At 42.0% G+C, this 23956-nt stretch overlaps 2 protein-coding genes across 8 annotated transcripts; one reads left to right on the top strand and one right to left on the bottom strand.

Moving 5' to 3' along the window:
* Nucleotides 1-31: 31 nt before the first annotated feature.
* Nucleotides 32-11095, bottom strand: cltb (clathrin, light chain B). 7 transcript variants are annotated; one of them, XM_036547730.1, is made up of 8 exons: nt 10732-11095; nt 9186-9232; nt 8933-8959; nt 8490-8612; nt 7919-8036; nt 6903-7014; nt 6061-6084; nt 32-3384 (listed from the first exon to the last, which is right to left on the bottom strand). In XM_036547730.1, the coding sequence occupies exons 1-8, from the start codon at nt 10919-10921 to the stop codon at nt 3213-3215; spliced, it is 813 nt and encodes a 270-aa protein (XP_036403623.1). In that variant the 5' UTR covers nt 10922-11095; the 3' UTR covers nt 32-3212. The 7 variants fall into 7 exon arrangements, with proteins under 7 accessions (XP_036403623.1, XP_036403624.1, XP_036403622.1 ...); XM_036547731.1 differs by having other exon boundaries at nt 6061-6081; XM_036547729.1 differs by lacking the exon at nt 6061-6084 and adding an exon at nt 5835-5888.
* A 1897-nt stretch (nt 11096-12992) lies between these two features.
* On the top strand, nt 12993-21699 carry faf2 (Fas associated factor family member 2). Its single transcript, XM_036548180.1, has 11 exons — nt 12993-13070; nt 14081-14149; nt 15408-15542; nt 17489-17565; nt 17805-17943; nt 18655-18740; nt 18836-18927; nt 19210-19387; nt 19936-20107; nt 20604-20747; nt 20886-21699. The coding sequence occupies exons 1-11, from the start codon at nt 13008-13010 to the stop codon at nt 21066-21068; spliced, it is 1338 nt and encodes a 445-aa protein (XP_036404073.1). The 5' UTR covers nt 12993-13007; the 3' UTR covers nt 21069-21699.
* The last annotated feature ends 2257 nt before the right edge of the window (nt 21700-23956 follow it).

Genomic DNA, 23956 nt, shown 5'->3' with positions numbered 1-23956 from the left:
CAGTTCCTTTAAATAGAATTCAGCTTTATTTTTTTTTTCTCTCATACAGTAGATGATGTAACAGCTTACCAAGTAACGTTTTCTCATCTAAAGCCAATGCATTATTTCAAACTACGCCACATATACTCATGCACATTACAGAGGTATGCGACAACAGGAACACAGGACAGCAATGCAGAGAGAGACTTCTCTTTTTAAAAGGTTGCCTTGGTTATACACAGTGCATATAAAACCCTTGTCTCCGAAACATTAAAATGGGCTGGGGCCAGGATACGGTGAGGCAGGATCGAGTGCCACCTGCAAAACCAATCCCCTCTCGGGGGATGCGAAATCCATCAGGTTCAGGTAGTCTTTCCTGGAGTGCTTCAGTACTTATTCCTAGGGTCCAGGGTTCAAGGCAGGGACAGGCAACTCCAGTCTTAAGTCTACAAGGCCTTCTGTTTTGTTTTTTCTCCAATTTACTTGTTTGCCTCAGGTCTTGTCACTAGTTGGACAAGATCTTTTTCCAATTGGTACACAGACATAAATTGGTTGCTATTTCAACAGAAACTAAAACGCAACAGTGTAGCTTTAGCATCTGTTTAAAAGGCCGTTTTCCAGTCACATGGGCGTTTCAAGTAATAACTAAATGGAGAACTCTGCCAAGAGCAGTAGACTTGAGCACAAACCTGATTGCTGGATTTCCTGGCCGTCAACACAATTTTTTTTGCCAAATTCCTACAGAAAACATCGGGTCAGCCCAGGAGGGTAAATGCATTCTGAAGGACTGAAGAGGCACTAACATTATGGCAGTACAGGAGCAAGGTTCTCAGAAAGGCCACACAAACCCACACATTGGCACATTAAAAAAAAAAAAACTTCAGTACCTCAAAGGTTCAACATTCTATCATAACAACCCTACAGTAGCAAAAACTACCCCAGGAAAGTTTTCAATTAATTTAATATTAGATAGGTACTATGCTGACTACCATTATCTGCATTCATAGTGCACTAGCTTCACTGTACAGTAGAGAGGTACGATGTACTGCGCGTACCCTTGAAAGACAAAAAAAAAGACCTCATTACGATTGTTTTCTGGGTTCAGAGTTTCTCTGATTTTCCTTGCCATCAAAAAGAAAAAAATATGGAGGCCCTTTTTGTGTAAAAAGATGAAACCGATGGGGCACTACAATTTGTAAAGAATACCCTCGACATGCAAACAAATGTAGTGCCATGTTGTCTGAAAAAATAATAATAATATGCAAGTCACAACTTATGGCCCACAATACCTTGGTGAAAAGGACTGCAAACTGCAAGCTGAATGAACAGTGTGCTACACTGTTGGCAGTCACACATTTCTGAGCCAGGTCAATGGACGGATTTATCATATGATTAGTTAGGCTTCTAACACATTGCAGTCCATGTGTTATACTGACAATAAAACCATCTGCAACACTGTGCAGTGTTCTCTTGTAGATCTGAGAATGTTTTTTGAGGTATACGAATAGAGAATCAAGAAACATCATAACCCAAAGCAGATTTACTGTATGAAGCCCCTTGGTCCATGATTTCTAGTCTAAAACAGTTGATCCAGCAGGAATGGCAAGGAGCACGTCATCCCTTAACCTTCAACTCTTCCCGACAGATCGTATAAGGACCTGGTGTTTACGTTCCTCAGGGACGGTGAAGGGAAACTGTTCTTCAAAACCTTAACAGGTGTCAAAACTTTATGTGGAGCTGAGGTATATCTTTCAGTTCTGTGATGCATGCTGGGACATTCTCATGACGGGGAAGGACAGTGGGCTATGACATTCAGGCAGCAGGCACGGAAATACGCAGGCCAACCAGCACGTATCCCGGGATTCAAGAAGCATCATATTTTTTTTTTTATCCCCCCCATAATTTATTTTTGATATGTTAATTCAAAGGCGAACTGTGGACAGTTTCTTTTTTTTTTTGTTAGGTAATTAGAGACCTCTGAGATAACGCTGTTTTTCTTTCAGGTTGTGAACTGGCCAATAATGCACCAAATGTGTAACAAGACGTAAAAAACCCTCCAACTGACCTACAGAGATAAAGCACAGACCCCGTTTGTTATCATGGAGTCTTAACAGCAGCTTATGGCACAAATCACTGTGATAAAAACAGAAACAGAATCCGTATATAAAGGTGCCCACAGGGGATTGCTTGTGATGGGAGAGTGATGCTTCACGAAACCCATAATGGGTGCATCACGTGCTGTCAATCACTGACTTTTATGAGCCAATCGTCTGACTTTGCTTTCCACAGCAAAACTCCATGACTGGATTAAATCAGTGAGTCAATGAATGGAAGCACCATGGGGGCTCACTAAAGCTTCACTTTCCTCATCACTAGGAAACAATTCAAAGATGCAGCTCGTCACCCCTATGTCAATGTCAGGCATTTCTAGAGTGAGGGAAGGGGGATATTAGTCAGCCATTACAAAAAGCATGCTAATTAAATCTTTTTTCTTAGAGTAAAAATGGCAGACTCAACTGAATTTCCAGTGTGAAAACAATTTTAGGCAACAATGTTAGTCCGAATAGACAAGTGATGTCAATGGTGGACCTCCTCAAGAGGCCCCAGTTTTACATGACATTATAAAAAACATTTCCAAACAGAACTGTAAAAGAGATTGATGACTTAACGGTAATTCTGTATCTTTGCTATTCAACGATGAACGTAAGCAACCATGTTCAACATGTAAAAATGAACTGTACTGCTCTGGTGTGTTTGTTCTGTCTCAGACAAACTTGGTGGGAGGGCCTGTTGGGTAATTACAGGTAAATGTAAACTGTCAGTCCTGAAACATACCAATAATGATCATTTGAACTGGCAGAAGGTTAGGATTCCATTAGGTAGGTTGATGTAAACTGCCCTTAATGCTGTATTGGTGTGCAGCTCACTGGTATAATAAACTGCTCTTGAAACAATGATCAGTTAGGACAAACAGTAATTCTCACAAACAGTAATTTTCAAAAGCCGGGGTTTTGGTGGAGTTGCATGTGTGTTTGCCAGACAAAGATGTGGGTGTGGGTGAATTCTGCATCTTTGAGAGAAAAGTAACAAAACACAAATAAGGTGCTTGGAAAGAAAAAAAAATTACTTTCCTTTGTCCAAGACAAAGCAGTCTAGCTATAGTGCTACACAAGTTTAACAGAGCGTGATTGGAGGAAATAGGGTGTGTGCATGGGCACATGTGCTAGGGAGGTCTATCGGACCAGGGGCGTCTGTTTGAGAGATATGAGCACGGAGCGCATACGGGACACATCTTTGGACTGCTTGCTGGTTTTGGGGTTGAAGTCGCAGAGCCGTGCCACCCTCTCCCACTCGGACCCCGGGGCGTCCTCGTCGCACTCTTTGAGGAAGGCCTCTTCTGATGCCCTGGGATGAGAGAGGTGCTGTCAGAAACACTGCGGGGTCAGCCTTCACTCCCACACCAGCCATGAAACACCAGAAACGCAGCCAAAAACCACACCAGAGCTGCCGGCCATTCCGATAAGACTGGTCACAGCACATAAATCTAGATTTTGGATATCCATTTTTTTCCCCCAAGCTCATTGAAGCCATTCCACAAAAAATCACCCCGGACACTCATTCACAAAGTGATCAGAAACACACCCAACTACTTCAGTCTTAAAATTAGGCACCAATGCCAAAAACTTCTGAATCATTCAATCAATCCATCTAACCAGGCAGGTGACAAAGCACATGGACAGCAAGCAGGCAAAGCAAGGGGTCATGGGATGTTAAGGAGAGTGAACAAGCAAAATGCAGACCAGGTTAGCATGCAACAACTGGCTAACCACTGTTATAAAAGACAACTTACTGGGTTTTACATTGAAAATCAACACATATCTGAGCCAATGATACAATCTTTACACCGGCAAAAAAGCAGTTTCCTAGAAATGTTTCAGTATTGTGGGTCCAAACCACATTTAATCTGTTTACCATCTCTATACAGGTATGATATTAATATTTCTGCAATGTCAATATACTGTGAACAGATTTTTTTGCACTGAAATTGCACTTTGCACAAAATTCATTTTTTCAGTTTGAATTCATGCCCCCTTTTTCACCAAACTTAATTGTGCGTTATTGCAAATTGTACAGGCTACAACAGGCTTGTTTAAATGCAACAACCTGCAACTGCACAGGAGTGTAGGCAGAGATGAATGCAATCCTCCAATACACACATGCGTACCATGATTATTACCCATGGTACCAAGTACCGCAGCGCACGATGAAGCGAATGCAGAATGGAGAACAGGCACACCACTCTGATGTGATCTGAGCAACTCGCAGGTACCCAAATGCAGATGGTGAGGGGCCAAGGATGGCACGTTGAGAGTACCGTGGCCTACCCATCCATTTATACTGTGATGCATCAAAAACTCATTTCTTCCAGTGCAGTGGGTTCGAGGTCATTGTTGGCATATGATACGGTCAGGTTCGAACCTGGGCCATAGGCCTCCGCCTGCACCTGGAACAAGTGCCTTAACTGTCTGAGCCAATCAGGAGCCCAGATTGCAGACAGACTGAAAGGACAGGCACAGGCGTCACAGGCAGTTCACGTATGACCCTCAGACAGACCACACAGAAACGGACCTTCTGCAAGATATCCGTCTTCACAGATGGACGGTAGATGTCTTGTGCACTGCCTTGCAGGGCAGTGAGCAAGAGATATTTGAAAACAATTAGACCACCATCCATTTTCGCCTCAATAACTGTAAGAACATCAATTTAATATCTGAATTCTCCTAGGGAAACTGGCAGTGTAAAGACTGCTTAAGGCTACATGGACGGCATTAGTTTGTGGTTTTCAGTGTAAATGTTGTTGACATGCAGTGCTGGTTATCTTAGCAGCTAATGACGTGGATGACGATGACCTGTGCCTGGATCGCTGCTTCATGACGAGGACACATATGAATGGAGGAAGGCATCATGCTTAACTCAAAAAGGAAAATCTTCGCCTGAACTGTCTTCTGAAACAGCGCTTTGAGGTAGTGTGCTCCCAAATAAGACTGCTGCTGGTCTCTACAAGTAATTAGGGGTATTAAGATGGCAGATTAATGGCTGTGAACAGCAACATTATTACTGCACGGCGAGACACTGTGGCAGCCCGAGGCAGAATGGAATTTTTAATGCTGAAAACAAGGAAGTGGCTGCAGACTTTCTTCTGCTCTTTTACTGATTTGCATGCATTTGGAGGCAATAGTTGCAAATTTGTTTATCCTAGGAAAAAATATCCAAACACACAACATCTCTTGTGGGTAAAATAATACTGGCATGGCTTCATAAATACGGCCCATCACTGAGTAAGACACAACACCATAAAATGTCTGTAGTGTAGGGAACCTCTTTATATAAAAATAAAAACCAAAACATATCAAAAGGGAGAACTGCACTTTTCAGAAATTCAATGTAAAGCACTCCAGGGGTCTTTTTCGCAAGTTCAGCTATCATACTTTTATACAGCAGTGGGAGCTTTGAATCGTTTTCAGACTGATCCCTGGTAAGAATGATTAACTGGAGCCCAACAAGGTTTACTTTTTAATCTCTTACAGGTATTATTCATCAATCCAAACACCAAATATTTAGAAATAAAAATACTCTGCATAACTGCATGAAAAGGAGAAAACAATACTCGATGAAAGATTCACTACAGAACAGATAACGAAAAAGTGTAAAATAAAGACAATTCTAAAATATTCAGATTTTATGAAGGTTCTGTCATGCACACTCGGGTACAAAGGGAATGTGTCGTTTAAAAAAAAAAAAAAAAAGCGAGTTGAGGCTTCTAGCACTAGAAATCCAAGGAGGACTAAACATACACGTAGCCTATCGCATCAGCGTTGGGCTGCTCGTAGAAAGCCTTATCAGCAATCCTAGTGTGCATGCGGATTAGTAGAGAGGGAGAGAAGGAGTGAGGCAAAGACAGAGAGAGAGCATCAGTTTCAAACAAGCAGACAAAACACTCGCGAGTTACTAGGACAAGGAGGCATGGAAAGGACTTTCACAGCAGAAAACAGAAAATAGATTTATAGTTACAAAAGATACCGTGCAAGATTTGGAGAAAGTCTGCTAAAAAAATACGAGAGAAGGTTGTTAGAGAACAAAAGACAACAAAAAGCCGTTTATAACTACCTGGCAGGCCATGGACCACAAATACAGGAAAGTTACAGATCAAAGTTTACAAATTGTAGTAATAATAATGCAAAAGACATAGATTATCTATAGATATCTAACATATAAATGTATATGACTTAACTGTTCAGTTAGAATACAGACTGACTACTGACTGCATGAAACATTGGTGTTAGTGAAGGAAAATCTTTATTTTACTATGCAGAGAAGGTGAGAAGTGGAGGTTTCACTCATTTTTGAACTTTGGATTCAGATGTGTACTCCTGCACAGACTCCAGTGTTTAGCATTACATGTTCAATAAACACACACATCATTTCTCACACACTACTACAGACACAGTGGCTAAATACTAAATTTCTCATTTGGAGACGAATGGTGAAACACTAAGCACTTCAAGCATATGATCATCTGCGTTGAACTACTGTCAAAATTTATCCCCAATGTATGAAAAGAGCTTGGATGGAGTAGGGCTGCCTACTCTGATCTGCAGCACTTCTATAACAGGTCTGTGCTTTCTTTTAGCATAAAATATCTCCTAGTCACAGTGTATCACTGGTAACTTTCTAACTTACAGATAAGAGGAGGATCAGGGGTTAGATGTTTCTGTTTAATCTTTTTACCACTAAAATATGACACAGAACAAGTAACATCAGGTTACTGATGTCACAATTAGCAATAGCTGGCCACACCTGGCTTTGAGCAGAGGGGGGGACAGCGGTGTGGGTGTGTGTGTGGAAGGATGGGGGTACAGTACCTGTTGTTGGCTTTGTTCTTCTCCATCTGCTCGTTCTGGTGCACATGCCAGTCCTCCAGCTCCTTCTTGGCCCTCTCTCTCCACTCTGCCTCCGCAGCCTTGGAGGCGGAGTCTGCCAATCACCAGCAAACACACAGGGGGTGGGGAAACAGCAGTCATCCCTTACCGTAATCATGTGAAAGGCCAGGCTGGACCTTCAGAGTCAGATCGACCAAAAGCCATTTATGGTCATGAGTGTATTTTCAGTTGGACCATTTTCCCTACTCCAAGAAAAGCACTGGATACAGTTGGGGCTACCACTCCAGGACTAACCAAACCAGGGTCAAAAAAAAAAAAAAAAAAAAATACTTTGTGCTTCAAGATGCAACAACACTATTGTTCAAGTCAATGAGTCACTAAGTATATGACTTCAAGAAAATCATCAATTCCACCCACTTCCGGGGTTACTGAAGTTTGTGATGGGAGAACGAGAGCCTCTGAACCTCAAAATGGGTGGTAATATCAATGACTCACTGCAAATTAGCTACTTCATTTGTTATCCTCAGAAGAAGTTGTTGTTCACACAGCTCATACCAGGATGACAGTGCAATCACAAAACATCACTTAAGAGTAGTGGAGAGCACAGAATACATTACATTGTTGGAATCTAGCAAACGCTCTTATCCAGATCGACTTACATAAGTTACCATTTTTTTTTTTTTTTTTACATGTTACCCATTTATACAGTGGGATATTTACTGAGGCAATTCTGCGTTAGGTACCTTGCCCAAGGGTACAGCAGCAGTGCCCCAGTGAGGAATCTGACTGCCAAACTTGTTATGCGTCCTGCTTCTTACCACTATGCTACACTGCCGCCCCAAGAATACTTGTTGATATTTTGTTTGTCACTGCTGCTCATTACACATGGTAGCTCCACCCATTATGTGGTTCATGACGCATCACTTTCCCCATTGCCTGCACGGGATACAGAGTACATGATTTAGGCGGGGCACATGCAGGGGACTGTCCCTGGTTACCTAGCTCCTCCAGTCGCGCTTTCTGCTCCTCCCGCCATTTCCTCAGGCTCTCGGGCTCCTGCCTCAGCTGGTCGGCACGGGCGATGGACGCGTATGCGTCCGTGGGGCCGTTGGACTCCTGGAAACATACAGCTTCGTTATCCTCAGGAGGGCTCAAACGCAACACAGAGACCGTATGATAAACATGCTGGCGTCAAGACAGCGTGATCAAGACAGCTGCCTTTTATAGGACTACCTCCACCTTCCATGGCACAGTTTGTCAATTTAGTAATTTCTCGATTGCACCTCATCTGATATCCACAGCAAACTCAGCCATAACACCGAGCTAAATGTGTAGACAGTAAATTGTCTTAGGTTTTCCCTCCACCACAATTGGTGTTGATTCTTCACCCTCCCTGCGGGATGATTTTTCAGTCAATCAAGGTTACGTAAATCACTCTAGCCATGCACATGCAGAGTGGTAAGGGGAAAAGTGAACCCATTTAAATCTGGGCTTAAAGCAAGGCATCAGAGCACTCAGACAATCCGGCCCATGTGATGTGAAAAGTCTTTTCAGACAGCCGCGGCCTGCCTGCAATTCCAGGGGGCTTGGGGGGGCCTGCTCTGTGTAGGCCTCATTGCTGATTGGTTCCCCCCCGGGGGAGGAGTCAATCAGGGTTGCCAGAGAGAGAGTAGGGGTGTCTGCCAGTCCGTGCTGCCAAAGAGAGGAAATGTATTTCATCTCCCTCAAAAGGAGAAAACGTGCCCTAAATGCCTGCAACCACTTTGGCCAACACATTATGCATTATTTTAGACTAGAAGATTAATGGCACAAAGAGGAGAGGGAAGACCACTTCATCAATATTTAAAAGGCTTAAAGTTCAAAGCTGTCATCGCCCCTTTCCCCGACAGAGATGCTTTAGGCCAATCAACTCCCCTGCAGAGACACACATTTCACATTCAATATGAAAACGGGGCTACATAATTATAACTAAAAAAGACCACAACATCAACCTTTACAAATTAGACTGATACCTCTTCACTTTCCCTGCTTGTCTCTACCTGAAACAAAGTCACACAAAAAAATAATAATTCTACATGGAAAGCAGCCAGGAGGCACGAATTAAGTGACACACAACAGCATTGTAGTGTGGACAAGTTGGCTAAAAGTATTACTCTATGCACAGTGTTTTAAAATTGAAGATAATCTGTATGAAGAGTTATATGTAAGTGATGGAGAGGGTTCTACACTAAAACACCAGTTAAAATTCAACACACAGATCCTCACCTGAAACAGGTCTCCATTTACAGTGGCTGGCTCTCCCCCAAATGCATCTAAGGAAAGAACAATAAAACTCTTCATCAGTTCAATTTTCTCTCAGCACTGAATGCATTAAGGTGCATCCAAGTGTTGACAAACACAGCTTCTCTAGCTGTCAAATGAGATGCAGGAGACGCTTCTATTTTGGAAAAGCAGAATATGTAGTGCTTTGTCAAAAATCAATGATTAAAATGGAGAAATTGCGAAAAGGGCTGACATAAATGCATTATACAGAATGAAGTACGAATCCGTCCACCTACAGGTAATGGACTGTAACTGAAAAGGCTCCTTAAATTTGACTTTGGCTTTATGCATTATGCAGAACGCCACATGAAAATGGGAACGGTGGTAAATTCGTTGTCTAATTTAGCACTGTGGATACTGTGCGCAGTCGATACCAATCACAGCTACCGTGTCGAAGAATCAGGTCACTCAGTATCCATTGGTTGAATTTTCCAGGGATAATTTAGGTCACATACAGCTATGTAGCTCACACCAACTTAATTTCTACTGATTGCCACTTCTTCAGATTAAACATCCCCACATCTGCCTGTTCAGCTTCAGCCCTTTCAGAAATTTTGTAAATCACATTTCCCATTTCAAATAACATTATAAACAGACTGCTAGCAATGTTGTAGCAATTATATGTTTTGTATACCCTTCAAATGCGTAATACTATGTGAGCACGAATGCATGGCTTCCGCTCCATATTGCCAGCCAACCGACTCTCAATAGCAATTCACACCAGCTGCCACAACTTCTGTTCCTCTTCACACCAACACCAGATTTCGCGAGTTGATCTAGATGTCCGTCCAATGCCTTAGTCCTAGCCTGGAGCAAGGACACTTGGAGGGAAAAGTCTTGGCCACAGACTTTTTTCACTCTCAGAATAATGTTAGCTATCACGTCAATGGCTCTTGGTGTGGTCGAAGGACGAATACAATTAGCTAGCTAGCTGCTTCACGGTCAGGTCCAAAATTAAGTAAAACTGCCGACTTCTACACACTAAACGGAAACCGAACCAATTCAGTCGTGCACATGCGTAGCTAGCAAAATGGTATGAGACATAGGCGTTTTTCTTTAATAAAACGCAGTTTCCTTGTTGGAAATCAGGTGGCTAAATTTGCTAACTAGCTAGTTAGCTTTCTGGCTAATTAGAAAGCGACACTGACAACTAGCTAGACGGCTAGGCTGTAATCTCAGAAGAGCTACCTGGCAAGCTGTCTTGCTCAGAGTTTGATGTCTGACTAACGACAGCCAACAAGCGAGCTTTTGACCTGGGTGAATCAAAGGTGACGAAGCTACTTTGTGTCCATTCTTCACAAAGGTAGCGAGCTAGCTACGCCACGTCCAGGTAACCAGCCAGTCATTATACGATTGTTGGAGCTACGAAACGGCGCAATAGCTAACTAATGTTAGCTAGCTAACGTCACTCCGCAAATAAGTTAATTTAGTGTACAAATTCGCAAAGTTGATATATATATTACTAGTTGTCTACTTGCTTTATGCGCACCATAATTAGACTGAGGCGGCGAATGATTTTCTTGAGGCTGCCCGGCCCCTTCCAATGCTCCGAACCCTTCATCGTTTTCAATCCCGGCGATCTCGCTTTCTTGCTGGGCTAAAAACGCCGCGGCTGGGTCGTCTTCACCCGGAGGAGCTCCGTTGTCGGACGAAGAGAAAAACCCGAAGTCATCAGCCATCTTCTGGAATTAATTCGCGGACTCGGCTAGCTAGATACACAGCTACAGCTATGAGAATATAATGTTTCGACGAAAAAAACTAGCTACTTAGCTAGCTAAGAGAACGGCTGTCTCTTCAGATAAGTGACGTTTTGGTCAGGCAGGCGTCAGCCTAGACTGAACCCTCTTGTATGCGATGATGTCACAGACTGCGCACAGTGTTAATGGACAGGATAGGCAGAAAAACAACCAAATGCAGTCAACCAATCAGCGTCTCCAAATAAATTTCGAGTGAAACTACTGTATTTATTGACGTAAAATGCCAAATAATTCGTCTGGTCTCACTGGTAGCTGTCAGGTGTTCTAAATCACTTTTACGAACATAGCGTAGAGCAGCACACAATAGTTAATAAAACATAGTTTTACACACACAATAGTTAAATAAGCATTATTTACGCCACATTGCTGCGGCAATGGTGCTCCTCGGGAAGGTCAAACTGCTTTTACATTACATTTTCGTCATTTGGCAAACGCTCTTATCCAGAACGCCTTTCAAAGTGCGAGTACTAAGCTTTTCTCTTCACCCACAATGCGCAGTCTCCAGCAGGACAAGAGCATTCTAAGGAAAAAGAGCAATCTGGGGGAGACAAAAAAATGGCGTTGTTGATTCTCGGGAGGATGTGCACAGTTTCACTTGTATTTACATTATATGGACGTCTTATATTGTTTTCAGAGCCTGCTATTTGCCGGGCCCGATAGCACAGGTGCTGTTGCAGTGTGATGGGGAGGCATCCACGAGGCTTTGATGTAGTGGTTAATGAACTAAATATATAAGTGATATTTGGAGAAAACATGGCTAACAAGGACTGTACGTGTTAGCTATATATTAAGCAAGCTGCACACTACCCACAGAGTAGCCTACTGTCCAGCCACTGTTTTATTCCCACACTCATAGGTTGTTTTTTATGACTGTAAACTATTGAAATGCCCATACAGTGTTTCTCAACCCTCTCCTGGAGTACCCCCCTGCCCTGCATGTTTTAGATCTCTCCCTGCTCTAACACAGCTGATTCAATTGATCAGTTTGTTATTAAGCAGCTTCAGGAGTTCAATACATTTACATTACATTTATTCATTTGGCAGACGCTTTTAGCCAAAGCGACTTACATAGGTTACAGTTCTTTACAATGTTATCCATTTATAGAGCCGAGGCAATTGTGGGTACAAGTACCTTGCCCAAGGGTACAACAGCAGTGTCCCAGCGGGGATCGAACCTGCAACCTTTGTTGCAGTGTTGCAGAGTGAGTGTTGCAGTAGTCCAGTCTTGAGATGACCAGGCCTGGACAAGGAGCTGCGCAGCATGCTCGGATGGGTAGGGCCTGATTTTCCTGATATTGTACAGCACAAATCTGCATGATCTGGTAGTTGTATTGATGTGGTCAGTAAATTTCAGCTGGTCATCAATCACTACCCCCAGGTTCCAGTCGTTGAGCGGAGCTGAACGGTGATGTCGTGCTGGATTGACGGGCTGGCTGGGATTACTAGGAGCTCAGTCTTGGATATGTTGAGTTGAAGGTGGCGCTCCCTCATCGAGGCTGAGATATCTGAAAGACAGGCAGAGATATACTCAAGGATCAGTCAGGTGGAAATGATTAAACAACACCGTACACTAAGGTATTAGCATATGTTAAAAGTCAGCTTCATCAGTTCTAAGATCTCTATAATAACTCATACTCATGATACAATTATGTCCTTTTTTCACTTTGTCTGCACTTTAATTGGTTGTACCATTAATTTAGTTTTATCTAATATTGACCTGAAGAGTTAGTGATATTTTTGTCTATTTATACTTTTTGTGAAACCTCTTGTTTACAGCTGTACATTATAATGACGTCGTCTGATACAGACAGGCCGGAGGGCTTGTTGCCTTGGCTCACGAAACGCTTGAGCCTGAGATGAGGGGCGTCACAGTTCTTGTGAAACTGTTGTCTTTGCTAAAAGCAAAGCGTGTATGAAATATCTTGTCTTTCCCTAACCCCTACCCGTTGAAGCTAAACGTCACCTCCGGTTCTCTCAGTCTCTCCTGTCAGGGGATTGGTGAGGCAAGATGGCGGCGCCAGAGGAACAGGAATTATCTCAGGCGCAGACTGAGAAACTGCTACAGTTTCAGGTACACATGATGGATGCATTTCTAGTTAGATCTGTATAAAACTCTATTTTGTGATGCAATACCATATAAAGTTGGATACAGTTAGGATGTCGGTGTTTGATTAACGGTTTAACAGTCGCTTTTGATAGCTGGCTATCTAGCTAAGTAGCTAACCTAGCACGCTAGTAGCTTTTGCTAATAGGAGACTGGGAATTGCTGAAAACTTCATAAAGGTAGCTAGCTAACTTAGTTTAGCTACCTGTAGTTATGTTCCTAAATGGATCGATTAATAGCTAAAGTGTATATTGTAATTTACTAACTAGCTATCATATTCCAGGAGTGTCGTTGGCTAACAGCAGCGATGTAACATTGTGTCAGTAATTAATCGTGTTTTATGTCTTGGACTTCTTTCGCTAGCTATATAGCGAGCTAGCTGACGTTTGGCACTGGTGACAGTGACTCAGGAATTCACCATGCTTTCTATAGCTGGCTAGCAAGCCATCCTCTGAGCCTGTCAAGTAGCGAGATAGACGTTTAAATAATCTCAGTATATACCTACTCAGCTGTCGAGTAGCTAGCATGATATTCAGTTCTCTGGCTAGCTAGTTAATCAGCTAAGATGTCAAACTGAACGACGTTTTATTTCGTTCAATCATATGTTATTTTGTAGTTGGCCAGCTATCTTAATCGCTCTTTTGCAATAGCAGTACGCAACAGAAGATAGCTTGCTAAATCGATTGCGAAAGTCACATAATATGTTAACGGTAGGAAGGAAAAAGGCATAAAATGACAAACTGAAAATGACAGAATCCAACAATATGCTCTGCTAGGTAATAATTAAGTTCACTGGTACAGAGTAATGTATACAATTGCAGTAATGTATACAAACGGTTGTAATCTTCGACCAAGATTCAAATGGACTTCTGTTTTGCCCGGTAAAATCCCCAGCAACAAGCTCAAAGCAAAACATTATTTTTTCCTCTCTGTGTAACAGCTGTCATCTCTGCTTCCATTTGTCAAATTTCACACAGGACCTGACAGGTCTAGAGTCAATGGACCAGTGTCGTCGCACATTAGAACAGCACAACTGGAACATCGAGGTAAGACACGCCACAGATTCGAGATGAACTCTTTTGCGCTCAGAGGTTGAGGCCAATGAACTGATTTTTTCAGCCAAATAGAAAAAAAGCTGGCTGAGGGAAATGCACTATAAATGCACCTGCTTTGGGTTTGGCTTTAGGTATTTTGTATGGAGTCAGGACACCACTAAACAAAATTATGATGAGTTGATAGTGGAGACTAGAATTAAAGTGGTCTATGCCTTTTCAGTGGTACATTCAGCGGTAGCAAACATTCCCTTCAGTTCTGGAAGTTCCACATACCAGAACTGCAGTGTAAGGTGAAACTGGATTTGCTTTGTAGGTTGCTCTGCCCAGACCAGGTATTTAGTTTTGCTCAGTTTGACAGTAGGCCACCTGATGAACTGTTGCAGCTCAACAATTTGGATTGGATTGGTGTTGTCTTAGTTTGCAAATCTCTAGTATGTGCTGTTGGTAGTTGCCACAACGGCTCTGTTGAGGTTAAGATTCAACCCTGTTGCACCTTTGTCTTATCTAATCCAAGAACATAATTCAAGGACTTTGGTGATGTGAAAATTTGACAAGATTCTGAAGGTCTCTTTTAATTTGGCAAATGTGGATTTGATTGGCTAAACAAGTAATCTCAACTGTAAATAGGTAGAGTAGAATTATGTGACCCAGACAAAATGTTGTAGTATTCATTTTACTTTTGTAGAATAATTTTGAATATTCATTGTCGGTGTCTTCCCAAGGTTATAAAGGTCCAACCCAGGACTACTCAGACCTTGTTCTGAAGGGGCAACAGAATTTGCAGGCTTTTAGCAAAGCCCTTGCCTCTTCATTTAACTGTCTGCATCTCTGATGCTGTTGGTTTACATAGAGTTGGACTACTGGATTGTCTCTTTCCAGGACCAGAAACCTGAGTAAACCTACTCGGTAAAACAATGTGTTTCAGATCTAAACAATGTGTTTTTTTTTTTTTTTTTTAATTTTGAGCAGCTTTCCTCTCCTACTTCCTCATCTTTTTGTTTGGGTTGTCATTGCTGCTGACTCACAGTTCATAGACACCCCTACATTATTTACTGTAATCAGCCTCAATCTCTTCAAAGGCAAGCATTTTAATATTTTAAGAGCTAATTCATTTTGAAGGAGGCTGTGCTGGAAATTCACAGCAGCAGTGATGATTAACAACACTGATAAAAGATTAGCCTCAGTGGACAGTGACAGGTGCTTGTGCATAGTAGCACTGAATTGTGAGGGCTGTTGCTTTGTATTGCAGGCAGCTGTACAAGACAGACTGAATGAACAGGAAGGAGTTCCTAGTGTGTTTAACCCTCCACCCTCCAGGCCCCTGCAGGTCAACACGGCAGACCACAGAGTATACAGCTACGTTGTCTCCAGGACACAGCCAAGTGTGAGTGATGAACCCAAGTCAACCGTTTTTTCCTTCTTGCCTGCTCTCTGTGGTGTTTTTTTTTGGTCAGGTTTATTAATTATACCAAAATTATTTTCAGCATGTTTCAGCATATGTTTTAGTGGACGCTTTTTCTTTGCTGTAACTCCTTGATGGAAGCTGTTGTTTATCACACAAAAGTGTCCTTAAAAAGAAAAGGATAAAAGACCAAGGCTCTGGTATCAGGCAGATGAAGAACTCATATAAATTGAGCTGTAATTTTCTAACACAGCTGTTGGTGGCTTACAGGGGTTGCCTTTGTGTTGCTGCCTTAGCTGGAACATCCTGGCTTTGACATCTTTGAAGTTGCAGTTACATATGTGTACAGGGGGTGAACAATCTACTGGAAACAACAAACCATATATGAATATTTATTAACTTCAGAACAGAGTCAGTCCCTCTTGGAGTGCTGTTCTACAAATTTTAAGTGTTTCTGTTGATATATTGGTCCGTTTGTCAAGAAGGAAAGCTTCCAGTACTTTGAATGATGAAGGAGGTGGAAATCTACTCTGCTGTCTGCATTCTAGAGCTGCCCATAAAGGTTCAATGATGTTCAGATCTGCTGATTGTGGAGGCCGTGGAAGGTGTTTAAATTCATCCTGGTATTCATGAAACCACTCTTGAATCTGTTTAGTAGTGTGCTAGGGGCATTATTGTTTGAAATATGGGAATATATTGAGAATACCATAGGGCACACCTGGCTTTGTATTCCTGGGCCATAATTTTACCATGCAGAGTAGTAGCTCCATTAGATGGCCGCCCATATCATAACAGATCCAGCACCATGTTTAATACTTAAGAAAAAGCAATGTGTGTTGGAAGCTTCATGTGGCTTTCCCCAAACATAAACGAAAAGAGTGAAAGACTACTCATCAGACTATATTACTTTCTTCCACTGCCCTGAAGCTCAGGTTTTGTGCTTATTATGCCAGGTTATGCATTGTGTCACATTGGCCTTAGTTACAAGTAGTTTACAAAAGGCAGCTCTACCATAATATCATCTTTGTGAAGGTCACAATACTCCTTTTTTTGTTGAGACCAGGGCATGGAGGTGTAGGTTGTGTTCAATGCTTATTTGTGAGGCTGTTGTAATATGAGTGTTAGCAACTGTCCTGTTAGGTATTCACCTAGTGGCCACTATTCTTCTTTCCTGATGCAGGATGATCCTTGTTTAGCATGTGCGTCATGATGTTCAACACTGTTCCCTTTGACATGGTACATAATTTTGCCATTTCAGTGACTGATACACCTGCAGTTTGGGCACCAACTATCTGACCTCTTTCAAGACCTGTACTGCAAATGTGTAGACTCCTTTGGAAGTCTGTTGGGATTTAGTTACCTCAAAGTATGAGTCCTTTTTCTTTGTTCCATTTTTTTTTACCCCCTGTATATAATATAATACTTTCATACATATGTATGAAGCCACAAGGATGGTCAGCCATACTGCTGACAAAAAAGGATTCCCCCAACAGATTAAAATGGCAGGTTGATCATATACAATGGAGAAGTGTAGTAACTGGTTGGTGACTGGACAGGTCCCTGCCAAAACAGTCAGCAAAACTGATTACCCCTAAAAACTTGTAAAAGTGGAAAAAATAAGCCTGCATAAAAAATTGCATAGATGTAACCCTGTGTAATAGACATTTCTGTGGAGATGACGTATTTTATGTTTTGTACTAATTTAGGGCAGAGGGGAAAGAGACACCTTTTGTACTTATTTCAGAATTCATTATTAACAGCAGAAAAGGAACCACAATGTGTCTCCCGAGCCAGTGGTCATTCAGGGCTGGAATTTGCTCCTTAACCTTCTCCGTCACAAGCGAATATTTGTGGAAATTTTAATGAAAATCAAAACCGTGATGTCAACTGATGTTTTGGTTTAATACTGATCTTGTTTTTTTTTTCAGGGTTTGCTAGGATGGAGTTATTATTTAATAATGCTGCCATTTAGATTTACATACTACACACTACTGGACATATTCAGGTAAGAAATATAGTTTATTTCCATGAAAAACGACAACATTACATTGGGTGTTTGTGGTAGTGAAATCATGCATTACAGGTCATTTTAGAATGCTTCAATACATCAGCTGATTCACTTTATGTACACTGCCTTATGTTTTCCTTTAAAGATAGAATGAAGCACGATTACCTGGAGTATGCTACGGTGTTTGCGTCCAGTTAGTTGGAGCAGGTTTGATTCATGACACATTCCTGTCCTAGGTTTGCGCTGAGATTCATAAGGCCAGACCCTCGTGGCAGAGTTACAGACCCCGTTGGCGACGTGGTTTCCTTTATTCACAGTTTTGAGGAAAAATACGGTCGATCACATCCGGTATTCTACCAGGGAACATATAGCCAGGTGAGTCCCCTCCTAGTAGATTTTAGACACACACACACACATACACATAGCAGTGGTGGCACGTGAGTGAGACATCACAGAAGCAGAGCACTTTCAAATAACAGCTCTGAACAGGTTTTTGACTGTTTTTCCTGATTTGTAAGTATACCGATGAATGTAAGGTTCCCCCTACACAATTGTCTAATGTTCTGACAGTACCTTTGTGTACTGTTGTACAATGGTGAGAAGTAATTGTGATGATGGTAAAGAGATTGGGTTGCATTAACTTATTTATAATAACAATGGTGGAGATTTTTTCATTGCAATTAAAATGATTTCATGAGAGGAAGAGAAAGGCAATGATTCCTGTAAGAAGGGAGCAAGCTGCAAATAGTCGATCCTTATGTCAATCAGTAATCATTTCAAATAATGAGAAAACAGGTTCTGAAAAATTATTTTAAAAAGATAAAGTCCCTGCCTCCTGTTTGTCGCTCTCTGACTGCCACTGCTGGTAGTTCTTCAGCCTCAACAACACAGACCTTTTTATCTGAGATTATATCTACTTCCTCTTCCTGGCTTCCTTTTGTTAATTGCGGGGGTCACTGTGAAAGTTCATTAACGTGAACTGCTGTCTCTTGCTGAGCATCAAAAAGGGATGGAAGGGGCCGCAGGCGGGGGGCGGATTGTGGAAGTAAGGCCCGCTTTCTTTTTTCTCCCTGCTCTCCCGCACAGGCGCTGAACGATGCCAAGCGTGAGCTACGCTTCCTGCTGGTGTATCTTCACGGGGACGATCACCAGGACACGGACGAGTTTTGTCGGTTGGTCCAGAGTGATGTGTTTTTGGTTTGGTCTAAGGGCTGCCATCTGTGGGTATACCCCCCACCCACCCAAATCTCTGTCTCTCTTCATTCAGGAACACATTGTGCAAAGAGGAGGTCCTGACATTCATCAATACCAGAATGCTATTTTGGGCTTGTTCCACTAGCAAGCCTGAAGGATACAGAGGTACCGCTAGCATGCTCTTTGCCATTGATATGATATGGTTCACACCATAGACTTGATTTGGCCCTGCATCACATTCGCGTAAGGATCCATAAATACATATACCATAACGTCTCCACACCACGCTAATTTGCAGCATCCGCCAGCACCTGTGATGCGATGCGGTGTCGCCATTTTGCACTAGAACACTGGCCACACGTCAACTGAGGTCGAGAGGGAAGGGTTAATAATTCTGTTGGAGGATGATTGCACGGGCAGATTGAGACAGCCAGGCCGTTGCTCCAGTGTCGCAGGCGTTGCGGGAGAACACCTACCCGTTCCTGGCCATGATCCTGCTGAAGGACCGCAAAATGACGGTGGTGGGGCGGCTGGAGGGACTCATCCAGCCCGAGGACCTCGTCAACCAGCTCACCTTCATCATAGAGGCCAATCAGCCCTTCCTCATGTCAGAGAGGCTGGAGAGGTATGTGGATGGGACAGCGAGAGCCCTGTGATTCTCAAAATGCATGAAGCCACCGTGTGCCATCAACAAGTTGCTGATTTTAACAACTAAACTAAAATCCTTTTGTTCAGGTTTTGTTTGTTCATTGGAGTCAGTGATTGAGGGCACATGGAAGCTTAGCCCATTTACAATAGGAGTGCTATTTCTTTTACAGATAAATTGTGTAATACACACACGCGCAAACGCACAATTATTGGGCATTACTGACCTCAGTACCAATTTGCATACATTTTTAAAAGGGGCAAAAACAAAACATTGAAAAAATACAACCAGGCAGAAATGAAAGGGAAAAAGTATATGTATGTACAGGTGTTGAGTCGTACAAGCAGCTATGTTTCTCTCTGTGACTGAGACAGTGCACCTCTGTTCAGAGTGCAGTCTCAGTCACAGAGACAGTGTACCTGCAATCTCAGTCACAGAGACTACACTCTGAACAAGAGGTGCACTGTCTCTATGACTGAGACTGCACTCTGAACAGAGGTGCGCGTGTATGTGTGCCCGCCTCACAGGGAGGAGAGGAACCAGACGCAGGTCCTGAGGCAGCAGCAGGACGAGGCCTACCTGGAGTCCCTCCGCGCCGACCAGGAGAAGGAGCGCAGGAGGAGGGAGGAGCAGGAGCAGCGGAGGCAGGAGGAGGAGCTGGCCCGCCAGAGCGTGCTGGCCGAGGAGAGGAGGAGACAGGTGAGACAGGCCGCCCCCAGCCAGGTCTGCACAGGTTAATGGGAGAACGGCTCGTCGCTTAGCAAACCACACGATTACATAGTACATCATTCCATTATAAAAAAATGTGAATACATCAATTATGAACAATGACTCTGGCCCCCAATTTTGGCAGCAGGGTCCAAGTCCCACTGGATAAGGGCATGTCGTGGGCAATGAAATAACTCTGCACTCTTGTAGGCACACTGTGGGTCTTCATGTTTCTGTTTTTTTGGGTAGCTGCAGGGTTTTTGGAATAATGACATTACTTGCAATTATATTTTATTTCTGAGATGTGTAAGATATGGTATGATATTGTATATGTTACATATGATATTGTAACTAAGAGGACCCAGTGCATAGCGATTGATTACATCACCTTTCAGTTGCTTCTTTTCAAAGAATGTCATACAAGATATCTGGTTTAGCTAATCAAAGATAATAGTTGTGATGCCACTGGGTTTGTGGTCTGCTTCAGACACTAGAAGAGGAGAAGGAGCGGAAGTCTGAGTGTCTTCCCCCAGAGCCACCTCTGGACGACCCGGACAGCATCAAAATCATTTTCAAACTGCCCAACGACTCCCGAGTAGAAAGGCGGTTCCTCTTCACGCAGTCTTTAACAGTAATGAAACCCTTTTTTTTCCCCCCTCATAACCTGCCATCTTGGTCATTGTCGTTCTGATAACGCATTAATAGAGCCAACACGAGACAGACATTCTGATTCTCACTTCCTCCCTCCTCTTTTCCCTTCTGTTGCCAGGTAATTCACGACTTCCTGTTCTCCCTGAAGGAAACCCCAGAGAAGTTTCAGATAGTGACCAACTTTCCGCGCCGCGTCCTGCCCTGCCTCCCGACCGAGGAGCAGCCCCAGCCCCCAACGCTGAAAGAGGCAGGACTCAGTCGCTCCGAGGTCCTATTCGTGCAGGACCTCACGGATGATTGACAGCTACCTGACCTCTCGTATTCATAGAAAAAAGAAGTGTCACAAATATGTAAAATTTCTTTCCCCGGTTTTGTTTGTTGTCAAACAGCTATTGCACACAGGGGATTAGTGGAAAGAACCTTTTTGTGAAGAAGAATCAACCCCCCCACCTCCACGAACGAACAGTTGGTTGTTTTTTTTTTTTTTTTTTTGAGGAGCGTGATACGAATTGCCCTGTACATTGATGAACTAGATATTTAAGGAAGCTGTTAAAATCCATCTAAGCCTGAGATGACCATATCCTCTTTTTTAAAATGCAACTAGTTTAAGTGTATTTATGTAATCAGAAGACCAAAGGAGGGTTGTTGGTAATATAAGAAATGGATTGCTTCCAGTTCTTAATAAAGTATAAAAACAAGGCCACAGCTTTCATGTGTGGCTGTAGCCTATATAGCATATAGTACCAGTGCCTATAGTGTGCCTGTGGTAATTCATAGATGCCTATTTCGCCCATCTAATATCTGAATGGGCAGGTCATGTTAAGATGTAATTTTTCCAACTATAAACATTTTAATTTTTTTTCTATTTATTGAAATAACATTTTGTTTTGAGCTCTGGGGGATTCCATGCTTCCAGAGGCTGCTGTCCCAGGAGATCCATCAATTTTAATATTTTTGTAGGTATGTGGAAACCAATAAAAATGGTTATGCAAACATAATGACTTAAAATATTTCTCTGAAGCATGAGGCATTGTAGATAGTAAATTTCAGATACCTTTACTTGGGGTGACTTGGAGCCCTCTTTATATAAACACCTTTACAATTATAGATGACATTTAATTGCTCAACCAGACCTTAAGGTTACAAGCCCAGTTCCTTGGCCAAAACGGCACACTGCTGCTTCCATTGTAGTGATATTACTGGGACTGATGTGTATATTTACATGGGACTAATGACATTTTACAGATGTAGTTTAAAACCAGTAGAGAACATGATACAAAAAAATGTACAAACCAAGAATCCTCCTTGTCCTGCTTGGTAGTAGCTACGTTTCACCTGTTGTGTAAAAGAGTAAATGAACATTCTTGAAGAACAGATTTACAGTGATCTCAAAACAAAGATGCTCTTTAATGAGAACAAGAAGCCATGGTTATACTGGTATACATCATACATTTATTAGTGAACAACCCTCTCAAATCAGCCACAACAATTAAAAAAAATATGATTGCACTACTCGGTAAAGCAGAACTAGCAACTTTCATTTAAAAAAAGTACAAATCTTAAAAATTTCAATCAGTATACAGATGTATATATAATACACTATAACTAGTTATATGTTAAATGCTACAAACAATATGATTCCAATGGAATGAAAAAATTATAGCATTAAGAACCATTTCCTATATATAATATATATTAGCTTTTTTTCTTTTTTTTTCTTCCAAATACAAACATGGCAAAAATGAGGTAACTGTAAATGTGCAAGTACCAAAGCAAAAAATCTTCCTAACACAGAACACGTGCCCCTGGTCCTGTTGGCGGGTGGGTAGTCTGGAGTTCAGGCGAGGACCCCTAGAGGCCAGGGCGAGTATTACAACAGTAAACAATCCACTATCCCACCGCAGCAAAAAATCATTGGTAAACAATCAGTGGCATCTACGGAGCAATCAACAAATCACAAATCCTAAAGAATTTTAGCTGCTTATTGGAATACAAGTTTGCACCACACAAGCTGTGAGATTACTTATTTATTAATTGAACAGAGAAGGACTACAAGATTCTATTCTTTTTGTTTTTCTCTTTAAACCGAAACTTCAAACAGCCCGAATGTGGCACTTAAAGTCTGAAGATCCTACAGAAAGCCAAAGGCATTGTCTAAACAACCTTTGTTATCGCTGCTAAAAATGTTGGCAACGCCGTTAAAAGCTTTTTAGATAATGGCTAGGTCAAACACTGATTCTAGGTAAACTGGTAGCAGTATGATAGCGATTGTAACATTTCCCATGTCCAAAACACAACAAACCAACTAATTTAAGGCAGATCTGTACAAGATTATGATTTCAGACTACCTGTATAAAATCAAAGAAAACAAAAGCAAAATGCTGTATTTGCTTGGACAAGAAGATTTTTTAAATGCCACTGCAACAAGAGAATCTTTCTTGATATTCCTTGTCCCTTTGACACAAGTACATGACTGTAGATGACTGTTTTGGGGGCATTAGCACTGCATGCTGTTAGAATACATGGCAAACTATTGCATTCCGCTAAGTGAGTAACAACATAGCTAAAATGTAACATCTAGCACCTTTTCACTATATGGCTTTCAAATATCTAGTTCCCAGGCTTGTCATCTTCAGTCACTGAGGCAATAAAGAGGTACCAATGTGGTCTGAACCCCTTTCATAGGCCAAATTACAAAAGCAGGTTATTTCACAGTTCCAAAAGCCTTTGAGTTATGATGCACTACTACAGCAATAAAATCTTGTAGTCGTTCAGGAATATTACAAATGTGTGCAGTACAATGCATGGCAGTCATCAGCTGAGCAGAAAATCCCCACCCCCCACACCCAAAGCCAACTAGAGCTAAAAACCAGCTGGGACCTGGTCAGATACGCATGCATATTGTGCACAATTAAATAATACCCCACCCCATTTCTAGATATCTTTCACTCAAAATACACACTTTTTTGTTTTTTGTTATTTTTTAAATCTTTTAAAATCATGCAAACACCTTTAGGATCAGTTTGGAAGTGGTTTAGGTAGGATAGTGTGTGCAAAGGCACACGTTTAAAATAGAAACACGACCAGTGTGTATGTGTGTAAATATAGATATATAGATATATATGTATATCATTCAAATACAAGAACACAGAAACCGAACGTTAACAGTTTGATTAACATACGTTCTGA

Source organism: Megalops cyprinoides, chromosome 16, assembly GCF_013368585.1.
Source record: "Megalops cyprinoides isolate fMegCyp1 chromosome 16, fMegCyp1.pri, whole genome shotgun sequence".
In the NCBI taxonomy this organism is placed as follows: Eukaryota; Metazoa; Chordata; class Actinopteri; order Elopiformes; family Megalopidae; genus Megalops; species Megalops cyprinoides.
Note: the sequence above shows the minus strand (reverse complement) of the source record. Positions and strands in the feature narration are given on the sequence as shown.

Excerpts from the sequence above, each read along its gene's own strand:
- cltb (XM_036547729.1), bottom strand. The coding sequence starts at position 10,921 with ATGGCTGATGACTTCGGGTTTTTCTCTTCGTCCGACAACGGAGCTCCT. Across the intron at positions 9,233-10,731 it reads GCCGCCTCAGTCTAATTATG|ATGCATTTGGGGGAGAGCCA; the intron begins GTGCGCATAAAG and ends TTCTTTCCTTAG. Across the intron at positions 8,037-8,489 it reads CAAGCCCCCTGGAATTGCAG|GAGTCCAACGGCCCCACGGA; the intron begins GCAGGCCGCGGC and ends GTATGTTTCCAG.
- faf2 (XM_036548180.1), top strand. The coding sequence starts at position 13,008 with ATGGCGGCGCCAGAGGAACAGGAATTATCTCAGGCGCAGACTGAGAAA. Across the intron at positions 15,543-17,488 it reads TCTCCAGGACACAGCCAAGT|GGTTTGCTAGGATGGAGTTA; the intron begins GTGAGTGATGAA and ends TTTTTTTTTCAG. Across the intron at positions 20,108-20,603 it reads CCGAGGAGAGGAGGAGACAG|ACACTAGAAGAGGAGAAGGA; the intron begins GTGAGACAGGCC and ends GGTCTGCTTCAG.